The 27996-nt window shown below is 38.7% G+C and overlaps 1 protein-coding gene across 1 annotated transcript; it reads right to left on the reverse strand.

Annotated features, from left to right (window-relative positions):
• Positions 1–8: 8 nt before the first annotated feature.
• Positions 9–27968, reverse strand: shld2 (shieldin complex subunit 2). The gene is made up of 12 exons (XM_030156157.1): positions 27901–27968; positions 21386–21438; positions 17575–17748; positions 15551–16398; positions 15312–15462; positions 13469–13576; positions 11006–11200; positions 9947–10093; positions 8288–8497; positions 4976–5219; positions 4706–4820; positions 9–728 (listed from the first exon to the last, which is right to left on the reverse strand). Exons 1-12 carry the CDS (start codon positions 27909–27911, stop codon positions 423–425), a joined length of 2562 nt encoding a protein of 853 aa, XP_030012017.1. The 5' UTR covers positions 27912–27968; the 3' UTR covers positions 9–422.
• Positions 27969–27996: the final 28 nt, after the last annotated feature.

Consider the following 27996-nt stretch of genomic DNA (forward strand, 5'->3'; position numbering starts at 1 on the left):
AGAAATGATTAACAAACAAGTGCATTTTATTTCAAAACTACAAATTGTAACTATCAAACAATACACATTTTCAGTACATCCTGTTTCAGAAACCACTATATGATATCTTACAATAGTCTTGTCCTATAGTTTTAATGTGAATTTCATACATGGACCATATATCTTGGCTAAAATATGGAAGGAATTCATTTACTTTGAGCAGCTTCAGAATCAGTTCTTCAACAGAGGAAGCAATGACATGCACTTTAAAGTTGCACCATCAGGTTTACAGCGGTCAGGTGGTGGTCCATCATGAAGACCCGCTACATGTCATTCTTCATCCTTCTGCTCTTGTTTCCTTTCATCCTGTTGCACATAAATAACTGTAAAAGTCTGGCTGCTGCTCATTTAAGAATGTCGTTTTACCTCCATGGTTCTTCTTCCTATGACAGTAGCAAGTAGAGATGCTTTAATGTCTTTTTTTTGCAGCATAAATCTGTTGAGTTTTGTGCTTGAAAGTTCTGTATCCGAAACAATAAATGAAAACTGAATAAGACTAACTCCTGGGCTGTTTTCAATCCGTCACTGAGGGAACTGAAGGTCCAGCAACGTAAAGTCCTGAGTGATGGGGATGCTGTTCTCATCGCACAGGAAGTAGCTCTGGATAGTGATGGTGAAGGTCTTCTTTGGGATGGAGAGGAGGACCTGGATCCGTTCTGCTGCCAGCTGGATGTACTTAACTTCTGATCCTGAATCCAAGAGACAGACAGTGAAAATACTGTTGGAAAAACTCTTTGATTTTACAGTAAAGTTGCCTGATGCTTATCAAACGACAGACTGATGAGGAGATTCAACAGTTAGGAGCTGTTAATACATTGTCCAAAAAAGCTTCAGATAAATCCACCTATGCAAGGTTTTACTTTAGACTGCCTTTAAGTTGTGGGCGTTCATGCTTTTCACCAATCTGGGGGAATCATAACTTTAAACCAGGAAGAGCTGACATGGGATTCAGATGCTGGAAAGAAAAGGGATTATGTAAAATAAAAGGTCTATATAGGAAGGGCTCTCTAATGTCTTTTTTTTTTTTTTTAAATTCAGGTTTTTATTGAACTTTTCAAAGGTTTGGTACATGGCAAACTCAATATGTTTCTCCATACAAGAACAGGTAGTATATAATTAACAATGAACTCTGGTGACAGACTTGACATACTCTTTAATCTCATAAACATAAAAAATCAAAAATAAAAGACAGGCAGCAGATACAAAAGCAGGTGGATACATAATAATATCAACTAATAAATATCTGTATAGACACACACACACACCTGTACATACACTCATACATTCATACATGCAGACCGATCTACCTTCATGTAATCCCAAAACCTGTCCCAAAGGGTCACCCCCTCCCCTCTGTCATCACTTCATCTACTAAACATAGATTCCTAGGATACAGTTTCAGTCATTGCACAGACCCTCTAAAGTCTTTGAACAATTAGTGGATAAATATAATTTGCCTAGGAAACATTTAAAAATATATATATTTACAAATAAGGAATCACATAATTATACAAATTAAATGTACATCAGAACCTCCTCTGTCCACTATTGAAAGTATTACAAAGAACCATTACCATAACAAAGGTCTTCTGTCAAAAATGTTATGATGCGCTGTTGGCAGGTACTAAGGACAATCCTCTTTCTCAGTTATCAGCTCGGAAAAATGATCATCAAACAGAAATCTCTGTAGAGGATTGGGAGAGGGCCTGTCTTATAGCTCAAACACAAACAATTAACACCAGCTTTAGACTATTACAGTACAAACAGTTATTTAGAACATATGTCACCCCTGTAAAACTACACCGTTTTAATCCTAACATTCCTGACATTTGTACTATGTGTAAAAAGGAAAATAGGCACTTTTTTTCATTGTATGTGGACCTGCGAGAAACTTCAGAATTTTTGGAAAGACTGCATATAAGAAGTGGATGGAGGTACCAGGACCCCACTGGTCTGCAAATATTGTTTTGAAACTGTTTTGGTATTATTATCGTGGGTTTAATGGAACCAGAAAAGACCTTAATCTAACAATAATTGCTTTCAACTGGAGCACAAATTCAAAGTCATCTGCAAGTCAGCTAGCTTACGGACAGTAAAACAGTAAAATTCAGGTATTTCATTTCATTTTCATTTTATGGTGTTGTTAGTGTTTTTATGAATCACAACTACAGTCAAGTTTTCTGACATGAAAATGTGAGAAGAGAGAAGTTCAGCACAAGTCTGTGAGTCAGGGCTTTTTGGAGCAGCATCTAGTGGCTGTCAGTGGTCAGACAGTTTAACACACTTAGAAGGTACCGGGAGTGAATTTCCACTGCAGCGAAGTCAAAAGACCACTGATAACACTGGTGCTCCTGTCAGCTATGTTATAGCCTGATGTCAAGTATGTGTGCGTACTACGTCACTGCTCCGTCACTCAGTCATGGTCAGCGACATGTTTCCTCCTTCACTAGCTGTTCCAACACCAGTAGTGACGCAGACGTGTTGTATTGTCCAGTTTCCTGGGCTGTGATGGACTGGTCACTGACCTCATGCAGCAGACTCCAGTCTAAGATGACACATTGTCTGCCAGTGCTGGGCTGCATCCAGCGGCAGCTGGTGACATTATTTTTTAGTGGAGCGCAGTACGCAAGTCAGTTTTCAAATACACTGTAACCACATATCACCACTAGGATACGCCAAAGGACACGCACCACTATTTTAAACTATTCATTTAAATTAAAATAAAAATAGACATTATATGTTTTTAGTCATGTATTTTTTACATGTAAATTGCTTACATGTAAACGGCTGTACAAACACAAAGTTTCCTCTCTCTCTCCCTCACTCCCTCACTCACTGCTGCTTGTTTAATCACACCCGATCACCTGGAATCAACACAGGTACGTCACTTCTGGCTGGCAATGGCTGCTCCTCACAGGTTCTGCCCCTGCCATAATTCATGTAATAAAAGGGTTCACTGTGGTGCATTCATGGCATTTTTGTACTGAATTCGTGCCTGTCTTACACTTAAAGCTTGGGAACTGAGGTATTTGACCCTCAGGATTTATGTCGACATGTGGCACAATGTACCATTCACACACCACCGCTCCCTCCATCCACATGCTACTTCATGTGTTCACATTAGGGTGAGTAATACTGAATTGTCCTTCTACCTTGAAGGGCGGCTGTGGCTCAGTTGGTAGAGTGGGTCGTCCAATGACTGAAGGGTTAACGGTTTGAATCCTGGCTCTGACTGTCCACATGCCGAAGTGTCCTTGGGCAAGACACTGAACCCTACATTGCTCCCAGTAGGACCTGGCAGCAGCCGCCCACTGGTGGGTGAATGGGTGAATGTGAAACTTTGTAAAGTGCTTTGGGCACCATGAAGGTGTTGAAAATGCACTAAGTGCAGTCCATTTACCATTTTGAAGTTGAATATTTTGTCCATTTATATTTTTTCCAATAGTCTGTATATAAAAAGAAAACATGGCCACTGTGAAATCATCCATTGGTTTATGGACTGCCGTTCTGATGTGTTGAATTTGGCATTCTGAAGGCAGGTTTGACCACATATGGACAAAAGGATGGATCCGAGGAGAGGAAGTGGTCTGTTAACTAATTCTGGTTGTGTTTCCAAAAGTGAACATCAACAAGTGGCGCTGTAGGCTACATCATACATGACTCAACAGAGCAGAACAAACACAGTATTGTGTTGTTGCTTTCTGTCTAAAGTGGATGTAATGTTTTATTTCATGGATGAGCAGAGGATCAATGAAGTCTCCTCATCATGACCTGTTGTACCAGACATACTCTGTATGCATTTATATGCACTTTTCTCAGAATATCTTTGAAGCCACATCAGTGAAATAGCTGATCAGTCAGGGGAACAATCTGAAGTTAAATGTTACTAAATTAGAATTTATTTGAAAAGGGTGTTTCCAATTTCTCAATGTGCAAAACACCTTAATCCAGCGAGAACACTGTTTTTCTTTATGTTTCCATAAACACATTCCGATGCAAAATATCAAAACAAGTATTGAAGATGTTTGTGGAAATGCATCTGCTGTCATGTTAAGCGCCACCAAATGTTACCACACAGAGTTGTGTTTGATTATGTGTATCATTAGCTAATGGAGCATTTCAAATTATGCTAGTAAGCCACACATTCCACTGGAATTAAATACTGGAACACTTTATAAAACATTTGTGTAACACAATCCTTCGATAGTGTAACTCTTGGTGTAACCAAACCCAACACAGGTGTCTCTTAAAATTGGACATTTTAGCGTCTTTTCAAAAACATAAAACTAACCCTAATCCTAAACCAACAAATGGGTAACATGTGGGTCTCGTGGGGTTCACTTTCTCAGTCAGTCTCAGATGGTCATTTGAAGAAGTGCAGGATTTGTCACTTTCACATTAGCTTCATTTCCATTTCAGGTTGATACCAAAGGCCAACCTCTGGGACTGAAGGGTGAACCTGGTGCAGATGTGTCAAAAACTGCAGTTCCTCAAATTAATGTTTGAGACTATCTCCAAAAGCTGACTCAGTCCTTACAGGATGACGACCAGTAAAAGTCAGTGTAATGTAGCGGAGGAAGGACTGTCTGGTTTTGGCTTTGTGGGAATTTTCTCTTTCATTTTCTCTTTCAGGTTTTATCACCCTATCATCAGTTTTGAGTCTCACCTGAGCTTTGTGGAGTTTATCGGGTGGAGCGTTGAGTATTTTCTGCATCTGAACAGGAGGAACCTGAACACACACCTGACTGTTGTTCCGCCCACTTACTGTCAGCACACCTGGCCTGAGACACACACACTTTTATACTTCTATTGTAAAACCAGAACAGATGAAACATCATAGAAAGGACACTGTTTAACTTAAACTGACAAAGCCTTCAATCTCAGCTATTAATGTAATAAAAATATGACATAATCACTGTAATACTGTGCTCAGTACCTGTAGTAGCGGCGCACAGAGGTGTGGGGGAGACAGGGATAACATGGGCTGTAGATACCGTTGGCGTCAGTATCGAGCTCAGCAGCACAACGGCCACAACCAGTGTAGGAGACATCTGCTCCTAGAGCTGCCAGGATATCAGCCAGTGGAGTGGAGCTATCCAGGACGGGCTGAGGTGCATTCTGGGAAAGTAGGACATCCTGGAAGTGAAAAGCATTGACCTGGACTCTCAGTTCCACCTCACCTGGATGAAGAGAGACCAAGTAATTTAAATATAACTCTGACATACCTCAGGCTTCTATCTCAGGCCCTATTATTTTTCTGTGTGTCTATCTGCAGCCAGGTGCAGATGGACACAGCTGTTTATATCTGAGCACATGAACCAAATCTTATATAATTTTTAGTACAAGTCTCTGCCACGTCAAAGACACCATGAGGAAATGGACTAATACAGGGTGGATTCCTGTGTACAACATGGAATTTGCTAATGTTTTGTCTCCCTGAGAAGGTATGTTCATCAGTTGGTGAGTCAGCTCCCATTACAGTTAAAAGCCCAGTCTCTCAGGAACAGCTTGATAGATCTGACACAAATGCACACTTGGACTAACTTTGGCTTCAGATTACTAGCGGCATTGTACCCATGGTGCCATTGTGTGTGAAAAGTGCCTATACATTATTGTAAATGGACACAGTAAGAGCAGCAGCAATTTTGTAAAAAACTGTTGCGATGTTATTTGTTCACATTATTTGGGAGTGGATATTTAATTATGCATTTAGGCAGTTTGCTTATTTCAGTGCCATCAGTTTATAGTATTTCATAAACAGCAGCAGAACCACTTCCGAAAATGGAGTATGGCGGCAGGGCTGAGGAATTCAAAGTAGAGAGAGGCTAAAATCTCCCAGCATACCTCACAACATTTGAATACAGACATAAAATTGTGCTTAGTAGATAGTCAGGTAATGTTTCTATTCATTTGGTGAGTTTGGCGGTGATGTGGCCTGTGAAGGCTGAGGAAAACCTGTACAAACGCCCTCCTGTGCTGAAACATCAATCGATGGGACACAGAACGTGTATTATATAGTAGGACTGTCACTGTGACACACTGTGCACTGGATGCATCTAAAAATTACACAAAAATGGGATATCAGGAGAAATTGATGATGTGATTACATTTTATATCCGGAAGGTCAGAGGTGAACTTCACTGTGAGAATGTTTAAAAACCCTGTTTGGTTCATTATTCAATGCCGTACTCTGTAAAAACAGCCTGTAAATGCAGACATCCAGTTTCTCATTTTATTTGAATTTAAATCTGTGTCAATAAACCCTCAGGTCTTTATGTTTGCTCTTATAATTTTTCCACACACAGAGCTTTCACACAAATTAAAGTTTAACTAGTGCCTAAATCCCAGGGAGTAGTGGATTATAAAAGACACATTTGCAAATATTTAAACTTTTACACAAACAAGAATAAGGGTGATCATTCAAGTGGTGGGTATTTGCTGGAACCCTGTCTGGAAATGAGTCATTTCTGTGTTAGAATAATGGCAGTATTTTTAACCACACCCAAGTCATTTTCATGTGGGACATTCATTGTTTAGGGACATGTTGGGTGGTGCAGGGGTGGAGGATTAGCTCTTCCACCTCACAGGAAACTTTGGGTTCAATTTTCAGTGGGATCAAAGCCTTTCTGTGTTTAGTTTACCTGTTCTGTCCACACCACATGGATTTCCCCTCCATTAAAAACAGGTGGATACAGGTAAACTCTCATGTCAATGCCCTTGACCTCAATGGTGATGTAGGTCTGGAACTGAACCCTGAGTGTCTTCAGTGGGACCACACTGATCCTAATGTGTGCTATGCGCTAATGCTAATTGCTGTGTAAGTATTATTCATTCATTCATTCATTCATTCATTCATTCATTTTCTGAACCCGCTTCATCCTCACTAGGGTCATGGGGGTCGCTGCAGCCTATCTCAGCTCCTTATGGGTGAAGGCGGGGTTCACCCTGGACATGTCACCAGTTCATCTCAGGGCTGAAATATAGAGACAAACAACCACTCTCACATTCACACCTATGGGCGATTTGGATTAACCCATTAACCTATCAGTGCATGTGTTTGGATGGTGGGAGGAAGCTGGAGTACCCGGAGAGAACCCACACAGACACAGAGAGAACATGCAAACTCCACACAGAAAAGGTCCTGTGTGTGTTAGTATTGGAGGGGTCAAATGCAGCTGGACCAAAATTCCTTATCGGCTAAAATTTCCTTAGGGGGTCAAATGGGTGGCCATTTCTGTCAAAAAAAAAAACAGTTGTCCTAAAGTCATAGAAGTGTGTGTAAATAATGCTAATCCATTTGTGCACAGACTACTGATATTCTCTGACAGTGGAAGCTCTAGTTTCATAAATATTGGATTTGGAATAGCACGTGTATGTGAAAACTTTTGCTGGTGGATGGACGTGACATTACCCATGATGCTCTGGTCAGTCCCAGTACTTTATTAGGAATAAACTTCTAGACTTCCTATTGCTAATTGTGCTCTTCTTCATAAATGTTGGTATTGTGGATCTAAAACAATCCCAGCTGAGACAAAAACACTAAATGTGTCAGTGGACGGATGTGACATGGTTGTTGTGGATCCCATCATACTGATGCTCTGCAGCCATGTCAGCGTTTACACTAATGATCCCTGTGCAAAAACTAGGAGCACTATTATTTATTGGATAGTTTAGCATCAGACTAAAGAGGAAAGAACAATCTAGAATTGTTCTTTGTGTCTAAAAATGCTTCTTATTGTAAAACTGTTGATGTAAACAGTGCTGTGTGCCATTCTTCATGTATGTATTGGTGGAACAGAAGCAGGATGGATCAGCACCATACTCCAGATTGAACCTGTACAAATAAAACATGTGATATGGAGGAGAGAATCTGGGAAGAAAAGTGGGGAATCTAAAAGAAGAGAAGATTTGTTTTTCAGGTCAATTCAGTTCAAACAGAACTTGGCCATTTGTGACATAAAAATATAGCATTAATTGTGCTGAAATTGTTCATTTTTGAGCTGAAAACATAGTTCATATGAGCATCAACATGTTGAACAGAACTGAAATCCTGTCCATTTGAACAACTGTCATTTACCAACACAAAGTTCCTTTGGGGATTCACTTAGATTGATTTCTTATGCACAAAGACAAATATAAGACCTCTAAGCACATTTTAGTTGCTATGGGGACCATAAGCATAACCTTTAATTTTTCATTTATTGCTGGTGTTTTCTTCCAGTAGTATTGGGACAGATCGATGACTCACCGCTGTATTTCTGGGACAAGAGGGTTTCCAGGTCCAGTTCTAAACTGCTGCTGTTTCCTCTTTGAGTGAGTCTTGGCAGAAGAAAGGCCTGCATGCGGGGATCTGCTGGATCTAAAGGCTGTACGGAGCTCCATGGGGTGGAGTGCAGCTCAGGGAGGTCAGAGGTCAAACCCTCCCTCACCAAGAGGACGCGAAAGTCCCACACAGTCGCTGAAGATGATAGTGGCATTTAAGGTCTGTTAGAACGTTTTACTGCTTATGTAGAGTAAAAGAGTCATAATGTAGAGGAAAATTTTGAGTTTCAAAAATAAATTCAAAGTATTTCAGGAATGCAATGCAACTAGATAAAAGTTGTGGTATTTCAAGAAAAAATTCTGTACACCAAAAAATAAGTTGCAACATTCATTCATTCATTTTCTGAACCCACTTTATCCTCACTAGGGTCACGGGGGTCTCTTGGAGCCTATCCCAGCTACATAGGGGCGAAGGCGGGGTACACCCTGGACAAGTCGCCAGTTCATCTCAGGGCTGAACATATAGAGACAAACAATCACTCTCACATTCACACCTATGGGCAATTTAGATTAACCAATTAACCTATTAGTGCATGTCTTTGGATGGTGGGAGGAAGCCGGAGTACCCGGAGAGAACCCACACAGACACGGGGAGAACATGCAAACTCCACACAGAAAGGTCCCACCCCCCGTCAACTGGTGTTGGAATCGAACCCAGGACCTTCTTGCTGTGAGGCACGAGTGCTAACCACTGCACCACCGTGTCGCCTAAGTTGCAACATTATGCATATGAGATTCCTTTATAAAAGTAAGAAAATAACAGATAATATAGGTTCAAATAACGTAGCAAAACCTGAACCAGTTGGTTCAACAGCAAAAAAGTATACTGTATTTACACATGATTTTTCATAACATTATTCCCAAAGTGTCCTCATGGTGGCTTCATTGGTAAAAAAGCACTTGTTTGTACTCATTGTGCTTATTTATGTGCAGAGGACAACACTCGACGAATACTTCTTTAAGCAGCACCATAGTATAGTATAGTATAGTATAGTATAGTATAGTATAGTATAGTATAGTATAGTATAGTATTATACACACACACACACACACACACACCAAAACAAAAGTCCCACACAAACTATTTGGCATTTGCTGTGGCTTCATTTATATCATTTATGCCACACTCATGTAATGTCTCAATAAATGTCACAACATCTACGTAAAACACAAACTACATTCATTTTCCACTGAGGTCTTGATCTTGTGTTGATGATGGAGAGTCAGACCGCTGTGTAAAATCTTCTCCATCACATCTCACAGATGGGGTTCAGTGGTGTTTAGGTCTGGGCTGGGGTGGCCTCATGTGTGAAACCGATGCCTCATGTTCCCTGAACCACTCTTTCACAATCTGATGAATCCTGGCCTCGTCTTGATACTGATGGTTGTTTAAGAAATGAAAAGCTACTTGCTACATCAGTTAAAGGGTTAAAGAACTTGTTGCAGCTGAAACATATATTGGGGAGGAGGTGGGGACTTTTTTGGCTAGAATATGTTTCATTTGATTATCATTTGTATTAACAATCTGAATCTGCAAAATAAGTCAGACAAATACAGGGTCAAGGTGAGAAATGTGTGCGTGTACCTCTGTTTGCACTGAGGCGAGGCAGCCAGTCCACCGCTGCTCCCCACAGCAGCAGCGCCCCCTGCTGACCCCCTGGCTGCTCCACAGTTACAATAGCCTGGAGCTGAGCAGCCGACCTGTGGTGAGACTCTGCCTGGCTGTGCCATGCTGGAGTGCACACACAAGAGGTATTTAATCCTAATTTAAAGGGACTTCAGACAAACTTCCATTCATTTGGTTCAGACTTACCTTGACATAACCACAACTAGCCTAAGCCTAACCCTGAAACAAAACAACTCTTACTCCCTCAAAATGAATGGTTTACATTGTGGACCAGGTATATAAATAAAAACTAACAGTAAAAACATAGATTCGTTAACTGAGGTTACACTAAAAATGGTTTTCAGAACCTCAGAAATAACTTCAAAAATCACATTGAGCAATGGAACACAAATTAAAGATATTAAACTGTGTTGTAACACTTGAGTACCACAAATGGATTAATTACAATTAGGATTTTTAATTTGAAAACCTATATCAGACGTTTAAATACACCACAGTTTTGTAAATCATACTGATGACATGTATTCTTACATCAAACCTTTTTCAGCTTCTATAGATTTGACTTTCCTTATAAAACCTGAAAAATGAAATTAAAGAAAAAGAAAGCAAAATCACCAAACTAAAACTGTTTATGCACTTGTAAACCTGAACTGAAACCAAACACCAAACTACATATAAACTAACAACATTATCATACTACATTTATGTGCAGGAAGCGTCAGAATTACTTGACCAGTCTAAATACAATAGTGTCCATGAGCCTAAGCTGATCTCACTCACACAGAACAGGCTTCATCTTGTTTCTACTGAGGCTCTACTGTCACAGTGCATTCTTGGAATTGTAGTCTGACAAACAATGTTCTGGAGCTGAAAAGCCAACATTAAAACTAAACAACAACTAACTTGTCATTAAAATTAATATAAAACTAATTATGACCTTGTTAAACTAAGTCAAACTGAAATGAAATCTAAAGCTGACCTTCATTAAGACCATTCTGTCCAAGCCATATAACTGACCTGTGCTGATGTGTGTGTGTGTGACACGCAGCAGCGCGTGCACCAGCGTGTTGGCCCTCAGCGACCTCAGGGTGGTGTAGGCGAGGCGGCTCACATTCTGAGGGGGATGACGGGACAGAGACACGAGCAGGGGCCGGCGCTCCCGGAGAAAGGCACACAGAGAGCTGAGAGAGTGGGCGTTAACCTGCTGATAGACTGAAGACACAGAGAGGAGGTTTACTGAAGCAGCTCGCAAAGGATGGGTCACAGCTGACGGACAAGAACTGGGCATCTGTTCTGCACCGTCCCATCACACCTGACCTCTGCCTCAGTCAGCAAATATAGAAGCTCATGTTTAGCCTAAAACATCGCATGGACCATCCCTTCAGGTTGAACAGATGGGCTGTTCAAAGGGGACTCACAGCAGCTTTGAACCCATAAAGACCCAGGACTACTTTTGTGGCAGTTCCAATGAATTTTTCACTATTTAACCTTTCTTAAGATAAGATAAGATAAGATAAGATAAGATAAGATAAGATAAGATAAGATAAGATAAGATAAGATAAGATAAGATAAGATAAGATAAGACTTTAGTTATCCCACCGTGGGGATATTTCACAGTTGACAGCAGCAACATACAACAAGCAAGTGCAGACAAATAAAGACAGGTAGAGAAAAAAAACACAAACCAGTGAAAAATGAAAGATAGAGAAGAGTAAGATAATTTATATTTATATAAATATGTATATAAGTATAGAATTAGAATCTTAAGAAGAATCTATCTAAGCAATTTGTCACCATTTATTATTATAATATTATCCACTGTATTTTGCATTTTTCAGTGTAAATCATGTATTTTCCTGTCTTTGATCTACAGATCATGTAAGTGTTCATGAAAACAGACTCAATTCTAAGGTTATTATGTCAAAACAGAGAAAACTGAAAAAAAGTTACTTTTTCAGCAAAGACATCAATAACTGAATGTTGTGGAAGATGACAGTGTTTCCATGGTAACTATGGAGCCTCTGAACGTCCAAATGGGTCATATGTGATGACCATGAAAAGATGAAGAGCTACATTGTACACCAATTATTGACATGTATTGATAGGATTAGTGGATCAACAGGTATTAAACATTTACATCAGTAGATACTTTTGGTCACAGGTGGTAAGGTAGAATATTTTCTGCCAGTTGTGACCTTACACTGTGAGACAACCTTACATACTTGATTTGACAACTTTGACCATTCCATTTGTTTTTATTGGCTCTCTTCCGCTGAATTACGCTGCCTGTGGATACTGTATTTACACACAGACAAAGAAAGGGGGTTGAAGATGGAGCATCATTCATTTATGCTGAGGATCCACACATATGAAGCACTCGTACACCTTTGTGGGCTTTTTGAAAATTTCATCTTTAAAACACTGATGACACTGTTGGCTGCTGCACAGAGCCCATCAGCCAGGAACTGACTCCTTCAGGGCGTCGCAGGACACATACTCACCTTTTCAGACTACTGGAGAATGTCTGAAAATATGTCTCAGACCATATCTGGATGCATCCTAATGTTTGAATGTGTCTTAAAATATGTCCTGTGTGAGTTCAGACGTTGTGCTAGAGCTCAATATGTCTGATTGAATTTGTCAGTATGGATATTAATGCGAGTGTCTAACCCTAACACTGTCTAAACAGGGCCTTGGTTCAGCTACAGTTTATGCCATACTGTTAAACATTTGAGTCATCTAACATTTGAGCATATTTGATTTTCAAAAAATAAAGAACATGCACCCTTTCACAGCTCAGGGGGCGTTGTTGATGAAAAAAAAAAAACACTTGTGATGTGTACTAAATCAAATTACACAAGTACCACACCACGTTGTGAACAATATTTTAAAACCTCTGGGAACCTACATACTCAAGAACCTGCTAACACCTAAACACCAAGAGGTTTTTGGACCCAATAGGAAGATACTGACTTTTATGATTTTTGTAAATTATCTGATATTAGTTTGAATTTAGTGTGGTTAGGGTGTGGTTATGTTGTACCACACAAATTAATTAGCTATTTTTAGCTAGTGGCTAGTAGCTAGCACCAACATCTATTGAGATCAGGATTTAATGAATGTTGTCTTGTGTCTGGTTTTCCATGAACAGTTTACCACTCAACATAAGAGACTCACAATCATATGCCTCCTTCAAATCACAACTTAAAACACTGGATGAAGGAAAACCAAGCCTGTGACCATCAGTAGATTGTCCTCACTGTGTTGTTCTGTGTGTTTTTAGGATGTTTTGCGTTTTTGCCAACTGTCTTTCCTGTCACCTGCCTAAGGACTGCAGATGGAAATTAGCACTGCTGCTACAATCTGGCATATTTACAGCTGCAGTTGTTGTATATGTTCATTAATATGCACTGTCCCTAATAAATAAATAAATTAATTAATTAATTTAAAAATTAAATAAATTCATAAATGCAGTGGTACCTGCAGGGGAGGTGGAGGTCGTGACCTGTCCCAAGTTGAGCAGTTTGCTGCAGTAGGTCGACTGCAGCACCGTCTCTCCTCTCCACCTGTCTTCATGGACCTGCAGTCCTAAAAAAAACCATCAGCCTCATTACATTTCTGTTGTTGCAGAGAGGAAGTAATGAGGGCTGCAGTTTGTCAATTCACACTCATTTCCACAATAAAAAGTAACAACGATACTGGTAAAGTGAAAAATCGACTTTGTTGCAAATATAATTCACAGGTTGAAAAATATTATTAGCTATTGGAAAAAAAATCTAATTGTTTGCTGTAAGTGTAAAAAGACATGTATGACCTGGATCAGCACTTGTACTAATGTTGTAAAAGTAATGTTCTAATGTTCCTTTCACATTTCATGTGTTTTTCTTGTATTTCATACATGTACTTCTTGTATTTTTTTTACCATCCATCCATCCATCCATCCATCCCTTATGGGTAAGGAACCAAATATGGTCACTTCATTGACCTTAATTTTCTACATAAAAATAAAAAATTTAGCATTTCACTAAAGTAATAAAGTCTTGTTATGTCCTCCAATAACAACATTAGGGTTGAAATTTTGAATTTCAGAGTATTTCTATGACATCTCAGTCTCTGTCGGTGGAGGGATACGTTGTTCAAAACACTTTGGATTGGGATATCTGGGATCTAATCCAAACCAGCACAGATGAAAGATTAATTTCCTGATCCTGGGTGGCAATCTAAGACTTCCAAATCCTGATCATTCTGATTCAGATTTTTTTTTAATGGCAAAACCGGTCTATAATAGGTAAAGAAAAGTCTAGCACTTGAAAACAGAGAGAAATGATCCATATTATTCCAGATATGAAAACATGAGTTCTTGGATACATTGGCCATAATTAACATCAACTTGAGTCCAAATTACAGCTCCCATCCAGAGTTTATGTTTAGAGGAACATGGAGTCCTTCTATTGATATCATATTCTGGCCTTAGCAAAGCCACAACCTAAGCAATCAAAGATTTACATGTAGAAATAGAGGGAGTTCATCTCTGATAAGCTTCAACATAATAGCTTTCCTTGACAACATTATAAGAGATTGAATAACGTCTTCATATTGTATCAAAGAGTCACCAACATTTCCAAGCATACATTATTTCAGGTATCAGCAAATGTTTACCTGTTGCTTTTCTGAAACTCTTGAACAACAAAGAGCAGATTTCTGAAATTAAGATCTTTACATGAGTAAAGTCTACAACAGAATACTTGAAAAACCGGATCATAACCTGAACACTCATGTCCATGGTGAACCTACTTGCTGAGTTTGTAAAACCCCATTTAAATATACGACAAAGACCTCTGGATGCTGCAGGAGGATCATATCAGAGCTTATTCAGAGCTGAGGGTAGGATGAGTAAATGTACTTGGCTGTGTAGTAAAGTTAGAGGGGGCCGCTGTAGGCTACTGTAATGAAGGGAGTAGAATTAGCTGAACATTCTGTTGCTGTTGTACAAAATGGCTGGCAGTACAGCCAAACAACTTATACTGCCTATATTTTAGTTTTTTCCTCTGTTTACACTCTTTACTACAGTTGAACAACTTATAGTACAGGATGTTTGTATGAAGTGAATGTTCAGTTTGGTCAGTGGTAATATCAAAGGGTAATATTTTAGACAGAAAGAGTTTCCCCTCTTCACTTCTGCAGGTACACTTCAAGTGTCACTACCTGTTGTTCTAACACATAAAATAAATGCACTTTTCTGGTTTGTAGTTGCACACATAAATATGGCAGTGTGGGTGGTGTATCATGTAGCAGCGTTTGTTGGATGCAGCTGCATCTGTACCTGTGATGAGCAGAATGTCTCCAGGACGGACGGTCAAGGCCCAGAATGCTGCGCGGCGCCAGAACACCACCTTCATGTCGATGCATGATTGGTCTGTCACTATGATAGATGCAAGAGGAACGAGGGTCCCCGCTGACGGTCCCGATCTCACCTGGTATCCAAAACTCAGACATTAATTAACAGACATAACATGTGATTTCATCAGCTGGTGGACAGATTTATTACAAGATGCACCAAACCTTAACCTCCCTCAAGTGACAGGGATGGACAACTGCCACTAAAATGGAATACCGAACACCTGACTTGTCACACTGAACCAGAAGTGTGGTGGGCCTGCGGGGCTCAGTGAGGCGGTCCTTGTTTACAGGTGCTTCAGTCCTGGACTCCTCAGACAAACGAGATCTCTTGCAGTCAGGTGACTTGGCAGTCAGTGTCTCCTGTTGTTCTGTCTCCTGGGAGCAGAGCAACCCCCCACCTATGGTGGTTTCCAGGACAATGCCCCCTTCCTCCACCCTCGGGGTGTTCCAGGGCTGGCTGAAGAGCTCAGCAGAGGCCACAGGTGAGGGTGTTGCAGGACTGAAGAGTTCTGGGGTGCTGGAGGAGGCCGAGGGTGGGGTTTGGGGGTGTGTCTGTTGGGTTTTCTGCGGGCTGGTTGCTGATTGCACATCACGCCTCCCCTTCAGAATTAAAGCCTGACTCAGAGTCCATGTGGTGAGGTACTGGGTGTGGACGGACACAGGAGGGGTGACTGCTGAGGAAACATGCGGAGGTTCAACATTTGGCTGAGCTGCAGGGAAACAGCTGTCCAGATACTCCTGAATGGAAGCGGAACACTCATCTTCCATTTCACTGTTTGATTCTCTGTTTTGGCTAAGGTGGCATTCTACAGGCCTGTGAGTGCCACACCTGGACTCCTCAGTTTTGTTCTTAAAGTTGCAGCCTGATCCTGCTGGTCTTTGTGACACCTCTGAGGTCAAGTCAGCCTCTGAGGACAGATCCTTCTGATGAGGGTTTGTGTGAAGATCCAGGCCTGGTAAACCCACTGTGGTTCGGTTTGTGTGTCTGTCTGACACCTGACGCTCAGCTTCTATAAAACAAGACATTTTCTCATTTTGCAGTTGTAGCTGTTTAGTCAGAGGTTTCACAGATGTCTGTTTTACCACAGTGCTCTGTGGGTGAACACTCTGGGCCATAGAAAATATTTTCACTGCAACACAGTGGGTATCCACTGAATGGCAGCACAGTATCTATCTATCTATCTATCTATCTATCTATCTATCTATCTATCTATCTATCTATCTATCTATCTATCTATCTATCTATCTATCTATCTATCTATCTATCTATCTATCTATCTATCTATCTATCCACACATAGATGTAGATATAGATAGACATATTTTCATATTCTATATAGATATTTTTTATATATCCTTTTATTTTTATACTTTTTGTGGTTGTTGTTTCAGCTGGTTCCTTAAATAACGGACAAGTTGTTTGTCTTTATCTCATTTTTACTATTTTTTTTCCCACCAATTCAAATAATCATTTAACTGAATCAAAACAAAGAAAATAATCGAGAGATTAATTGATACATAAATCAATTCTCAATCAATTCAGCTCTTCCGAGAGCACCTCCTGTCCTAGCACTTTCAAACATTCCATTTTAAATATTCTAATAAGGTTTTTCCAGGATAACCACAGATTCTTTCACGATTATCTCTGGACCTGCTGCGGTGGTCCGGCCTCTTCCCTGCCCTCATCATCACCACTCACTTATCCTCAACCGCCTCCATGTGTCTCCCCCTACTCCCCCCTTCTCCCCTTCTCCCCCTCTCCCCCAGTCCCTATCTCTATCGCTCTCTCTTTTTCCCCTTCTCTACTCTCTCTCTTTAACCCCAACTGGTCAAGGCAGACGGCCATCCTCCAGGAGTCTGGGTCTGCTCCAGGTTTCTGCTGTTAAAGGGAAGTTTTTCCTCGCCACTGTCACCAGTCACAAGTGTTTGCTCCAGGAGGATTCTGTTGGGTTTCTGTAGAATTGACTTAGAGTCTGGTTTTGACCAACTCTATATATAAAATGTCAAGAGATAACTTTTTTGTGATCTGGCGCTATATAAATAAAATTTGATTGATTGAGTGATTTAATTGGTTTTCCCCTGTAAGTCGCTTTGGAAAAAAGCGTCTGCCAAATGCGTAAACATAAACATAAACATAAATAATCGATAGCTGCAGCTGTAATCTGCATACTTCTCCTGTGGCCTCACCTGCTGCAGGCTGCAGTCGTCCATCCATCCAGGTGAGCTCTATGCGTCTCCAGCCGGTGGGGAGGCTGTCCTCACCCTGAATATCAGCTTCAGACACTGAGTCTGGGCTGGAGGAGGGAGGAGGAGGAGGAGCCCCGAGGAAGACATGGATCTTTGAGCGGTCACCCATGTTCTCTGATGGAAACCATACAAGAACAGCAGAAACAAGCACAAAATTAAATGAGTTTTTAATAAAGGGAATTTGGCTGTCACTGTTAGGGAACTTTCACACCTGTCTTGTTTGTTCCTGGGATTCCAGACTGATAAGAAAAAAATATGCAGGTGTTAATCTTCAAAAAACATAACACTGAACAAATTAAAAAGGAGATGAACAAACAACATCACTATCCGATGCCTTTTACACTGATGATGACAACAAAACTGTCATTGTACATTTGTTTGCTTGTCTGTCATCAAATTTTCACCATTTTATATGAAAGGAGAAATGTCCCAAACCTCCATTTGTCAGCATGGGGTGAAATTTATTTTGGTTAAAACTCACTTAATTCTGCTAATTCCTCCCATGCATGTACAATATCTCAATCTTGTGTAAGAAAATGTTTGACATTTCAAGGCCAAAGGTCAGGGTCACACACAAATAAATGAATAAAATGAAGTTGTTGTGCATCATTGCTGTAAATGGTCTGATGTGGAAGATTTAAACTGTCCTGTCAGAGGTCGTTACCCTCTGAGAACTTTGTAGTTTGATATGAAAGTAGAAATACCTCTGATTGTTTCATTGTGACTTCTTGGATTAACTGCACAAGATGCACTAAAAGGGTACAAACCTGCACCATGGAAGGTAATAATTCAATGAGAATAAGCATGGGTCCTATCAGGCAGTGTTGCAAAGTAATACTCCACTACAGTACTCAAGTATGTTTTGGGAGAATTTGTACTTTACTGACTATCCTTTATTGAAGTGGCTACTGACACAGTACTGTGGCATGAAATATTGGTTTGTCTATTACCACAGAGCCAGTCAACGCCCTCCTTATATCATGTCTAGACTGGTTACTTATGTCCCAAAAAAATACCAAGGCAATCATATCACCAGTAGGTCAACCTAAGTCACAGTAGATATTTAGCTCACCCGGTAACATACATATATCATATGTATATACAGTAGTGATGACGTTCAAAACAGTTAAAAAGCAAAGGTTCAGGTCATATGATGCTCCATCGTTTCAGTTGGAGTGAGGAACACCCAGGAATGAGCTGCCAGAGGATCTCAGGTTACGTCCAGGGTTCAGGAGTTCAGCTATATATTCTACAGCTACCCTCTCCATGCCTTAAAAGTAATAACTAGAAGTTCAGTCTGGTCTGAATGGGAGCCAGGAAATACTGCCAAACTAAAAGACAGAAACGTCCCAGAATGTGAACGGTGACGACACTGTGTGATACAGTTGTGCTCATAAGTTTACATACCCTGGCAACATTTGTAAATGTGAACCACTTTTTCAAATGAAAACATGAGAGATCAGAGAAAACACATTTCTTTAATTTTACTATGACACATCTAAAAAAGCACAATCATCAAATAAAATTTGACAAAAAGAAAAATGGACAATATTTTACTAATTTTGCCAGGGTACGTGAACACAGCTGTACATTTTGTCACACCAAAGGAAAGCAGTTATGCTTTTTGTGTCAGTTTTTGACTTTGCTATTCCTGCTTAGCCTGTCATTAACAGTCAGCAACAAACAGCTACGTCATTTTTGTTAATTATGGAACTGAACATTTATCTTTTAAATCTTGTACTCATTTAACGTTGTGGTGGCACACAAAAGAACAACAAAACCTGACACTTTCCATTTGCTCAAAGAAAGTTAATTCATAGTTTTGACATGGATGTTTGTGCCTAAAAGTCAGGGATCCTCAAAGGCTGTATTTGCAGGATGGGAAATGGGACTTTTCCAGTGACTAGGGTCCTACTTAATGCTTTCAAGGATGTTTACGTGGATTCTCAGGAGGGGTGTGTATTGGCAAGAATCTGGTGATACAATACAAATCACAATACTAGGATCACAATATGATATATCACTATGTATCATGATAATGTTAAAAAGGCAATTTTTTGTTTGTTTCTTTTTTTTAAAGATTATTTCCTGGAAGGATTGAATTATACTAGAAATATGTACAAATACTAAACATATTTTTATTTCAGAACAGGATCTAATGCTATATCAGAACATTTTTCTAATTCTCATAGTTTCCAAAGGAACTCCCATCTGCCTCTCAGACAGTAAAAAGTGCTTTTAGGATGCTTCAAATAGCCATTACTTAATAAAACAGTGTTAAATAATAATAAATAAGATAGACACAATAAAGAAAACCAAAAAAACAAAAATAAACCTCCGCCATATCTGCATTTGAATAAATACCTAAAAATACAGTACTTTTTAATATCGATACAGTATTGTGAAATGAAATATCGTGGTATATTGCAGAACTGATATTTTCTAGCACCTCTAATTCTCAGTGCTCTTTAATCCTATCATATCTCAACTTTTACCTACAGCAAATGTTACGTTAGCTACAGTATCACAGGGCTAAAATGGGTGGACACCAAAAGGTCAAAAATGCTTCCAATCAAACAGCCAAATGCATCGCTGGTGCAATATGCATTTAAAGCGACAGTGGTTGATAGTTTTTTATGTCCCTGGGTTGAAAAATGTCACAATTACCTTTCAGAATATTGTAATCCAAGTATTCTGATAGAAACCAAGAATTCTACCCCTGTCTGCGGACTACCATGTGACACCCTGTTTATACAGTTTATATAAAGCATTGTATTACAGGAGGTGTGTCATCAGGTGCTGAGTGTTGATTGTCTGTTTTTAACCTTTTTTGTTCTTTTGCAGGAAATTGACTTGATGCTTGTCATTTACCCGCTCATCTGATATCACAATGAGCTGCCTGTCTGCTGCTTTAGGCTGGTTATTCCTGTCCAGAATGCATAAAACTGAGACTGATGTCTGTGTCTTGGGAGGTAGGTACATGTTCATCACATTGGGTGTCACATGAGAGTGTGGACAAAAACAGACCTAAAAGTATGTTTTATAAGTGAAAACGTGTTGTATCGCTCATCAACGTCCCAGTTCCGCCCAGTGTTTTACAAGAATGACTCAGCATAAGCAGCTCACAGGTGGAAACGATAAAGGGCTGCAAACATTCAAACTACCAGAGGCTCCACCAATCAGACGACCAGGCTACAGGGGCGGTGGCGGCCGATGCTGATGGAGGGGTTCAGCTTGGGGGGAAGACTTGAAACCAGCTTCTCATGTGGATACTTCTGATGACTGGAAGGTGTATCCAAGTGTTAGGACAGACAGGCTGTGGCCAAATAGTCTTTTTTTGCTTGAAAAAGGATCAGAAGTGTCAGCCATTAGAGCTGGTCAGATTCTCCAAGTCTTAAGAAGCGGAGTTTCAGTAGTTCCTTTAACATTTCCACTGGCATATGACACACTGGCCCAGCTTTTACCGAGGGAAAAGCAACACCATCCAACAATTCCACTGAGTTTTAACATCAGGCCACGTGAATACAACAAAAATGACTACATTGCAGACGGGACACACATTTTTCATCTTATCCCATAATAGATAAAGTCTCTCTGACCCCACCAATTAGTTTGTGTGTTTTAGAAACAGAAAAATGGTAGAGTTAAGGTTAAGGCATGAAACTCACCAAACCAAAGCTAACTTCTACGTCTTACTAAGATTATATACATTTCCAGTCATGATCATCTGTAAATATGGGCACTCACATACTCTGGACTTCGTAAGCTCCAGTCGATTCTGATTTTCTTTCAGTTGAATTACCTCTGTTAAAAAAGAGAAGCTCTGTTTAATATTTTATCTTTGTAATGTTACAGCTCTTCTTATTTTATATCAGTTATTTAAATGAGAGTAAAACACAATTGATATGAATGGTGTACTTTCATGATTATAAACCTCAATAAAAAACATTCTGGCCAAAAAACTAACCTCTATGTGAGTTCTTCTATGAAACTGGTCCCTAAAAACAGGACACTGGGGCTAAAAATTCAAACCAGATGTCGACTAATGTTATGAAGCAAGTTTAGAAGCACTGTGGGTCTATTTTAAAACTAAATACTTACTGAGATAAAAGAGAAACTATTTTTCAGATAAAACATATTTTTACATTATTTTACATTATTTTAATACAAAAATCTGTATGTAACACAGTCGAAAGGACACAAAAATTACACGCTGCTATTTTTTTGAATATCTTTTTATTCTCTCACAGGCACATTTTGGGAATTGAACTAATTATGCAAGGCAGACTGAATCGTCAATTGAACCATTCTCAGAATTCCATCATTAGGCTTTTGACAAATCCCAGTCATAGTTCGGTGTGATACCAGTCATCCCTGTGGCGACTCTGGTACAGTTGTCTTTTATACTTACCTCCGCCAAGGAGGTTCTGTTTTTGCCGGCATTAGTTAGTTTGTCTGTCTGTTTGTCCGTGTGCAAGATAACTCAAAAAGTTATGGATGGATTTGGATGAAAATTTCAGGAAATGTTAATACTGGCACAAGGAACAAATTATTAAATTTTGGTGGTGATCTGGGTGGGGTGGGGGGGGCACTGATCTGCCTTGGCGGAGGTCTGCGCTCTTCAAGTGCTTTTCTAGTATTGATGATGTTTTGTCTGTATTTTTAACCTGTGTTTTTAAATCTATTGTGTGTTGATTGCTTGTTTGTTTGTTTTTAAATGGACTCCCAAGTCTGCAAATAAAGATGATGATGATGATGATGATGATGTTTCACAAAAATGACCACTGTTGCAAAATGATTCGCAATTTATATGTGTTTAACTGGGCAGGTTCTGCATGTAATGCAAGTGGACACAATGGGTTACATGCAAAACCTGGAATGAAACTGAGATTGATGAAAAACACACGTCTGGATTAGAAAAACCAGTAGGATTGACAAAGTTAACACAGTGTCTTTATTTATAGCGCTATATAAGATCATTTACAGACATGTGGTCCAGATCAAATGCACTAACACCTAGGTAGTTTTTCATGTCCCAAATTTGGTCCTATTTTTGGCCCCAATATTTTATTAAAAATTCATTAATTTTGGGATGGCTCAGAGTAAGAAGACAATTTTTTTGCATTATTCTGAGGTCATCATTAGGTACATCCTGGGGGGGGATATGTCTAAATTTCTCTTTTATTGGTTTAAAAAGCTGGCAAAGTGCCAGGTACCAAAATGAACCTGGTTTCATAGAAGCACCCATGTCTAATTTGTCCAAACAGCATTTTCTAAGGAATCAAAAATCTTTTTAAAATCTAACGTAACTCTAAAGCAACTGTGTAAATCAGATTCACTGTACACCAAAGTTCAGAGGTCACAATAGCAGATCACAGACTTGTCATATGTCTTCATAACATCAGTTATTATTTTTTCCAGTAGCAGAAAAACATTGCATTACACAAAATAAGTAGGTTAACACATAGTAAAACTATGGTGTGCAGAGACGGTAAAGAATCAAAATACACTGAAATGTCAAGCAGCATTATTTCTCATAGGTTACAGCACAACGCTCTGTCAAATACAATATAAAATACCTGACTTGTATCTCTATAAAATACCAATATGTACACTGTATTTATTTTGCACATATACAATTTTTTGCTCATTTTACTTTATTCTGTATTTTGCCCTGTTTTTGTTGTGAGTTGTGTGCCTACACTATTGCACCATGTATGATTATGCAATGACCATAAAGATTTATCTATCTATCTGTATTTACATTGACATAAACACAATTCAAAGTAACTGAGCAACTGAGTAGGAATGTTTGAACAGTGCTGTTATTTATTTACATGATCTGCACTAACCCTCTGAAAAGGAGATCATATGACAAGGTAAGATCAACTGTGATTAGACTGTGAGATGACCCAGCGCCATGGGCCAGTAAACTTCATGACTAACTTCATGAACACAATGACCACGAAGCAAATATGGGCTTTTCTTGTTCAAATGCCACAAGAGGAATTAGTAAGTAATTTCAGCTACTTACTAAATATTAACACGTCACAGTAACTTAATGTACTACCTTTACCCAAAGAAGAGGATTTTATATATCTCACATTTAAAGTGATAGATAGATAGATAGATAGATAGATAGATAGATAGATAGATAGATAGATAGATAGATAGGTAGATAGATAGATAGATAGATAGATAGATAGATAGATAGATAGATAGATAGATAGATAGATAGATAGATAGATAGATAGATAGATAGATAGATAGATAGAATAGACTTTATTGATCCCAAACTGGGGAATTGTAGTGCAGCAGCAGCACAACACACAGCAAAACTAGAATATAAGATCAACATAGAATACAAAAGCAAACACACTATACATAATAAATTAGAAAAATAAACAGAAATGGTAGAAAAACAGTTAGGTGCAACAATAAACTGTAATGTGCAACGTAAAATGGAATTGTTCAGTAATAGCAAAGTAAAGTGGCAGCTTTTTTTGTCTACTGTGTAGGCTTTAAAGGAAGGTACACAAGTATAATGTCCTGCCTGCAGGCATAATTTAGCTCCATTAGCTATTGTTACATGACTTAATTACTAGCTTACTAACTACAACTGGCCAGCAACTGCTAAGTATTATATTATACATAACTACAGCTATCAAGTAAACAGTTCAGTTAGCAGTGTGGTCAGAAGTAAGGTGGCATTATCCTGGTGAATTTCGGCCATATTTGGACAAGAAGCTCCACCTTCTTGGTCAAATATGGTCACCGATGGGTGATATAAGAGAGGTCTCGCCCACTTTGTATATACATTATATTACATTTCCACAACAAACTGTTTCTTCATGGATGTGGCATAAGACTGGTGGGTGCTTTGGATGCTTCCTTCACTGCAGCCATGCGTTTGATGTTTGCTGCCAGTTTCAGTTACACTGCTTCCTCCACCTGCTGCCTTCTGTCATGACAAAAACTGCCCCTTCAGCTGTACAAGACATTCTGTTTAAGCTCATGTCTCTATGTGTACCTGAAGACTGTAATTCAGCTGACATTTAAGTTCTAAATGCCAAACCTTTTGGTTAAAATATCTAAAAGACAGCCTGGGAGTGAAAGGTTGACCACTTTCCCTGTGTAAACCTCTGCCAGCATGAAGCTATATGACATGACTTTTGAAAACAGTAACTGGTTAGAAGTGTTGCAGTACAAAATACAGTCAAATTAGGAATTTTTTCATCTTAATAAAAAATAAAGTCAGAATTTCTACTTAAATAAATTAAGTTATCTTAAAATTTTGGCTTAAAAACTAAAACTTTTACTCTTTATCTCATATGTTTGATATGCTGTAATTTTATTTTATTTTATCTTTTGTTTTTTTGCATAAAAAACAAAACAAAACCATGAAGCAGGGAGAGTCATCAGCAGACAGATGATCATTTTAATGGCTGTCAGCTCTAAGTTTAGAAAAGAGACACTTGAAACCTCCTCACTACACACACAAATACTCAGGATAATATTTTTAGATGTGGCCCACCAATAAATTCTCCCTAATAAACTCTTTAAAAATGTACAATGTAAAAAAATAAAACAAAATAAAAATAAAGAAAGAAATACAGAAAGTAACAAAGACAAAAATTCATTTAAAAGTCTACACTGTCCATACTGACATAATTAGATGGGTCAGTAAGGAGGCCTGGCAACAGGATGTCTCAAAGACACAGTGTTTGCTTTCAAAATAATACAAACAATTACAATTACAGTAATTACAATTACATGTCAATTTTTATTTTACCTGAAAAAAGAGTTTGAGGATTACTTCCTCAAAACACTTAATAAAAATCTAAATCTGGGAAGGATATGAGGATATAATATGTTGAACTTTAATGAGTGGACCTGTAAAGCTTCACATTTTAAAGCAGTGCGGAAAAATAACAAACATTAACTTAAAGTAAAATCCAAGGACTTGCATTTCCCACATCTTTCCAATTCCAACATTCAAGGGCAAATAACATTAACCCAACATCTAAACCACCAAACAAGCAGAATATGAAATACAGAATATACATAAACCCAGCTTGACCAGCCATGAAGGCACAATACATAAATGTTAATGTATCAATAAGTCCTCAGTGATATTAGCTTGATAGGGGCAATGCTAACACTGTTGCCTCACAACACATTTTCGGATACAAACCGTAATGTGTATGAAAATATTTTTGATTGCAAATATTTAAATAATATTTATGCATTTACAGAAAAAGACATCTAAAAAGCAGATACTATTTTATATTTCCTGTTTGTTCTCTTAAGTATTCTGCTTGTCTTCTGAACTTGTTTTCTGTGTTTTGCTGCTGTAAACACTGCAATTTCCCCACGGTGGCATCACTAAAAGTCAAATCTTAATATTCTAATTTGTTTGTCCTTTTTACTTTGGTTTATTCAGCAATTCCTTCTCAATAGGACACCAAAGAACACATCCTTGTTTGTCCAGTTGTGTTCATTGCACAGGTTTTTAAATGATTGAGAAGGCTGAAAACCAGTGCTCCACACTGGGGCATGTGAGTCAGGAATGTGAGTGCTTAAAGTTCTGCCATGATGCTGTCTGCAAAGCCTGTCCTCCTCAGAAAAATCAGATCTCTTGTAATTTTACTACAAAAGTTTAGTACATAGAACATGACTTTTTACTGAGCTTTGACTCTCATAGCACTTCATAGTCTTCCTCTCAATTTTTTTTTGTCTTGAAAAAGGTGTTTTCAGTAGATTGGTAATAAGGTGTGGTGTACGAGGGCCGTTCAATAAGTTCATGGCCTCACCCAGAACAGAACACAGACTGATAATTTATATTTTATTTTTTAACATAATCTCCATTTACAGCAATGCACTTGGTCCATCGATGTTCAAGCATCACTATCCCATCATGAAAGAATGTAACATCCTGTATTATAACAACCAGTATTTCTGGGTGAGGCCATGCACTTATTGAACAGCCCTCGTAGCGGTGACAGCAGATGACATTTTCTTTTCACTTAAACTCAAGTTCATATTGATCACAGGTGTCAAACATGTGGCCCGGGGGCCAAATCCGGCCCGCCAAAGGGTCCAGTCCGGCCCTTGGGACGAATTTATGAAATGCAAAAATTGCACTGAAGATATTAACAATCAGTGGTGTAAAAATCATTTTAATTCAGGTTCCACATACAGACACATATAATCTCAAGTGGGTCAGTCCAGTAAAATACTATTGTAGTAACCTACAAATAATGACAACTGCCAATTTTCTAGTTGTTTTAGTGTAAAAAAAGGAAAATTACACGAAAATGTTTTACACTGACAACTTTCCTTTCTCTAAAAATGTGAATAACCTGAATAAATATGCACAATCTGAAATGTCTTAAGAGATTTAAGTGCAATTTTACCAATATTCTTCCTGCCTGTAAATATTTTGTTTTTGTAATTGTAAAGTAAGTTGTAAAGTAAGCACATGTGTAAATGATAAACTGAGGCAGAATATTGTTAAAAATGCACCTGTTTTTCTTAAGACATTTCAAGTTGTCCATGTTATTCAGATTTTTAAGGAAATGTTATAGATGTAAACATTGACATCATTTAATTTGACTTCTGTCACTGTTATTATTGTAGTGATCTGGCCCACTTGAGATCTTACTGGGGTGAATGTGGCCCCAGAATTAAAATGAGTTTGACATCCCTGATATAGGCTATCAGAATTTCATGACAAAAGTTTGGGGTTCCACAGGGCACATTGATGGGCCCAGATGATGTAATGCCATTTAACATCAAAATACGACTGGCTAATGATTCTGTCACTAATACTTATTGTTAATCAGATGCGCAGTCTTTCAACAACAGGACAGCAATAGCTGGCAATTACTGTGAGGTGCTAGTGACTTTTGGAATGTCCAAAATATCAGCCTAATCTCAACAAAAATAAGTAAATATTCACATAAGTGAAGAAGGTCTTGCTGGTTCTGATGGCCCGCAACCGCAATTAAGGTAGTAATACTAGTACTTGTAATTTAGTTTTTTTTTTTTTATTTCCGTCCGACTTTTAAGGTTTGCCAAACAACAACACACAAACAATGCTGTAGAGGTGTCATTATTGTTTGATTATTGTAGACTTTTAATTTGAAGGCAGGAAGTGGTCAGTTTAGATGCCTTAGCACTAGCTTAGATGCTAAAAACTAATTTAAAATGTCCAACACATGTTATTAAAAGCTGTATTTTCTTGAAATTAAAACATTACCCCACCTTGTCAACATAACATGTCACAATAGTGTACTAGACGGGTTTAAGCCAGTATGAAAACAGTCGCACAGATTAATATTGTACCTTCTGTTGGCTGAA

This window comes from Sphaeramia orbicularis, chromosome 15 (genome assembly GCF_902148855.1).
Source record: "Sphaeramia orbicularis chromosome 15, fSphaOr1.1, whole genome shotgun sequence".
In the NCBI taxonomy this organism is placed as follows: domain Eukaryota; kingdom Metazoa; phylum Chordata; class Actinopteri; order Kurtiformes; family Apogonidae; genus Sphaeramia; species Sphaeramia orbicularis.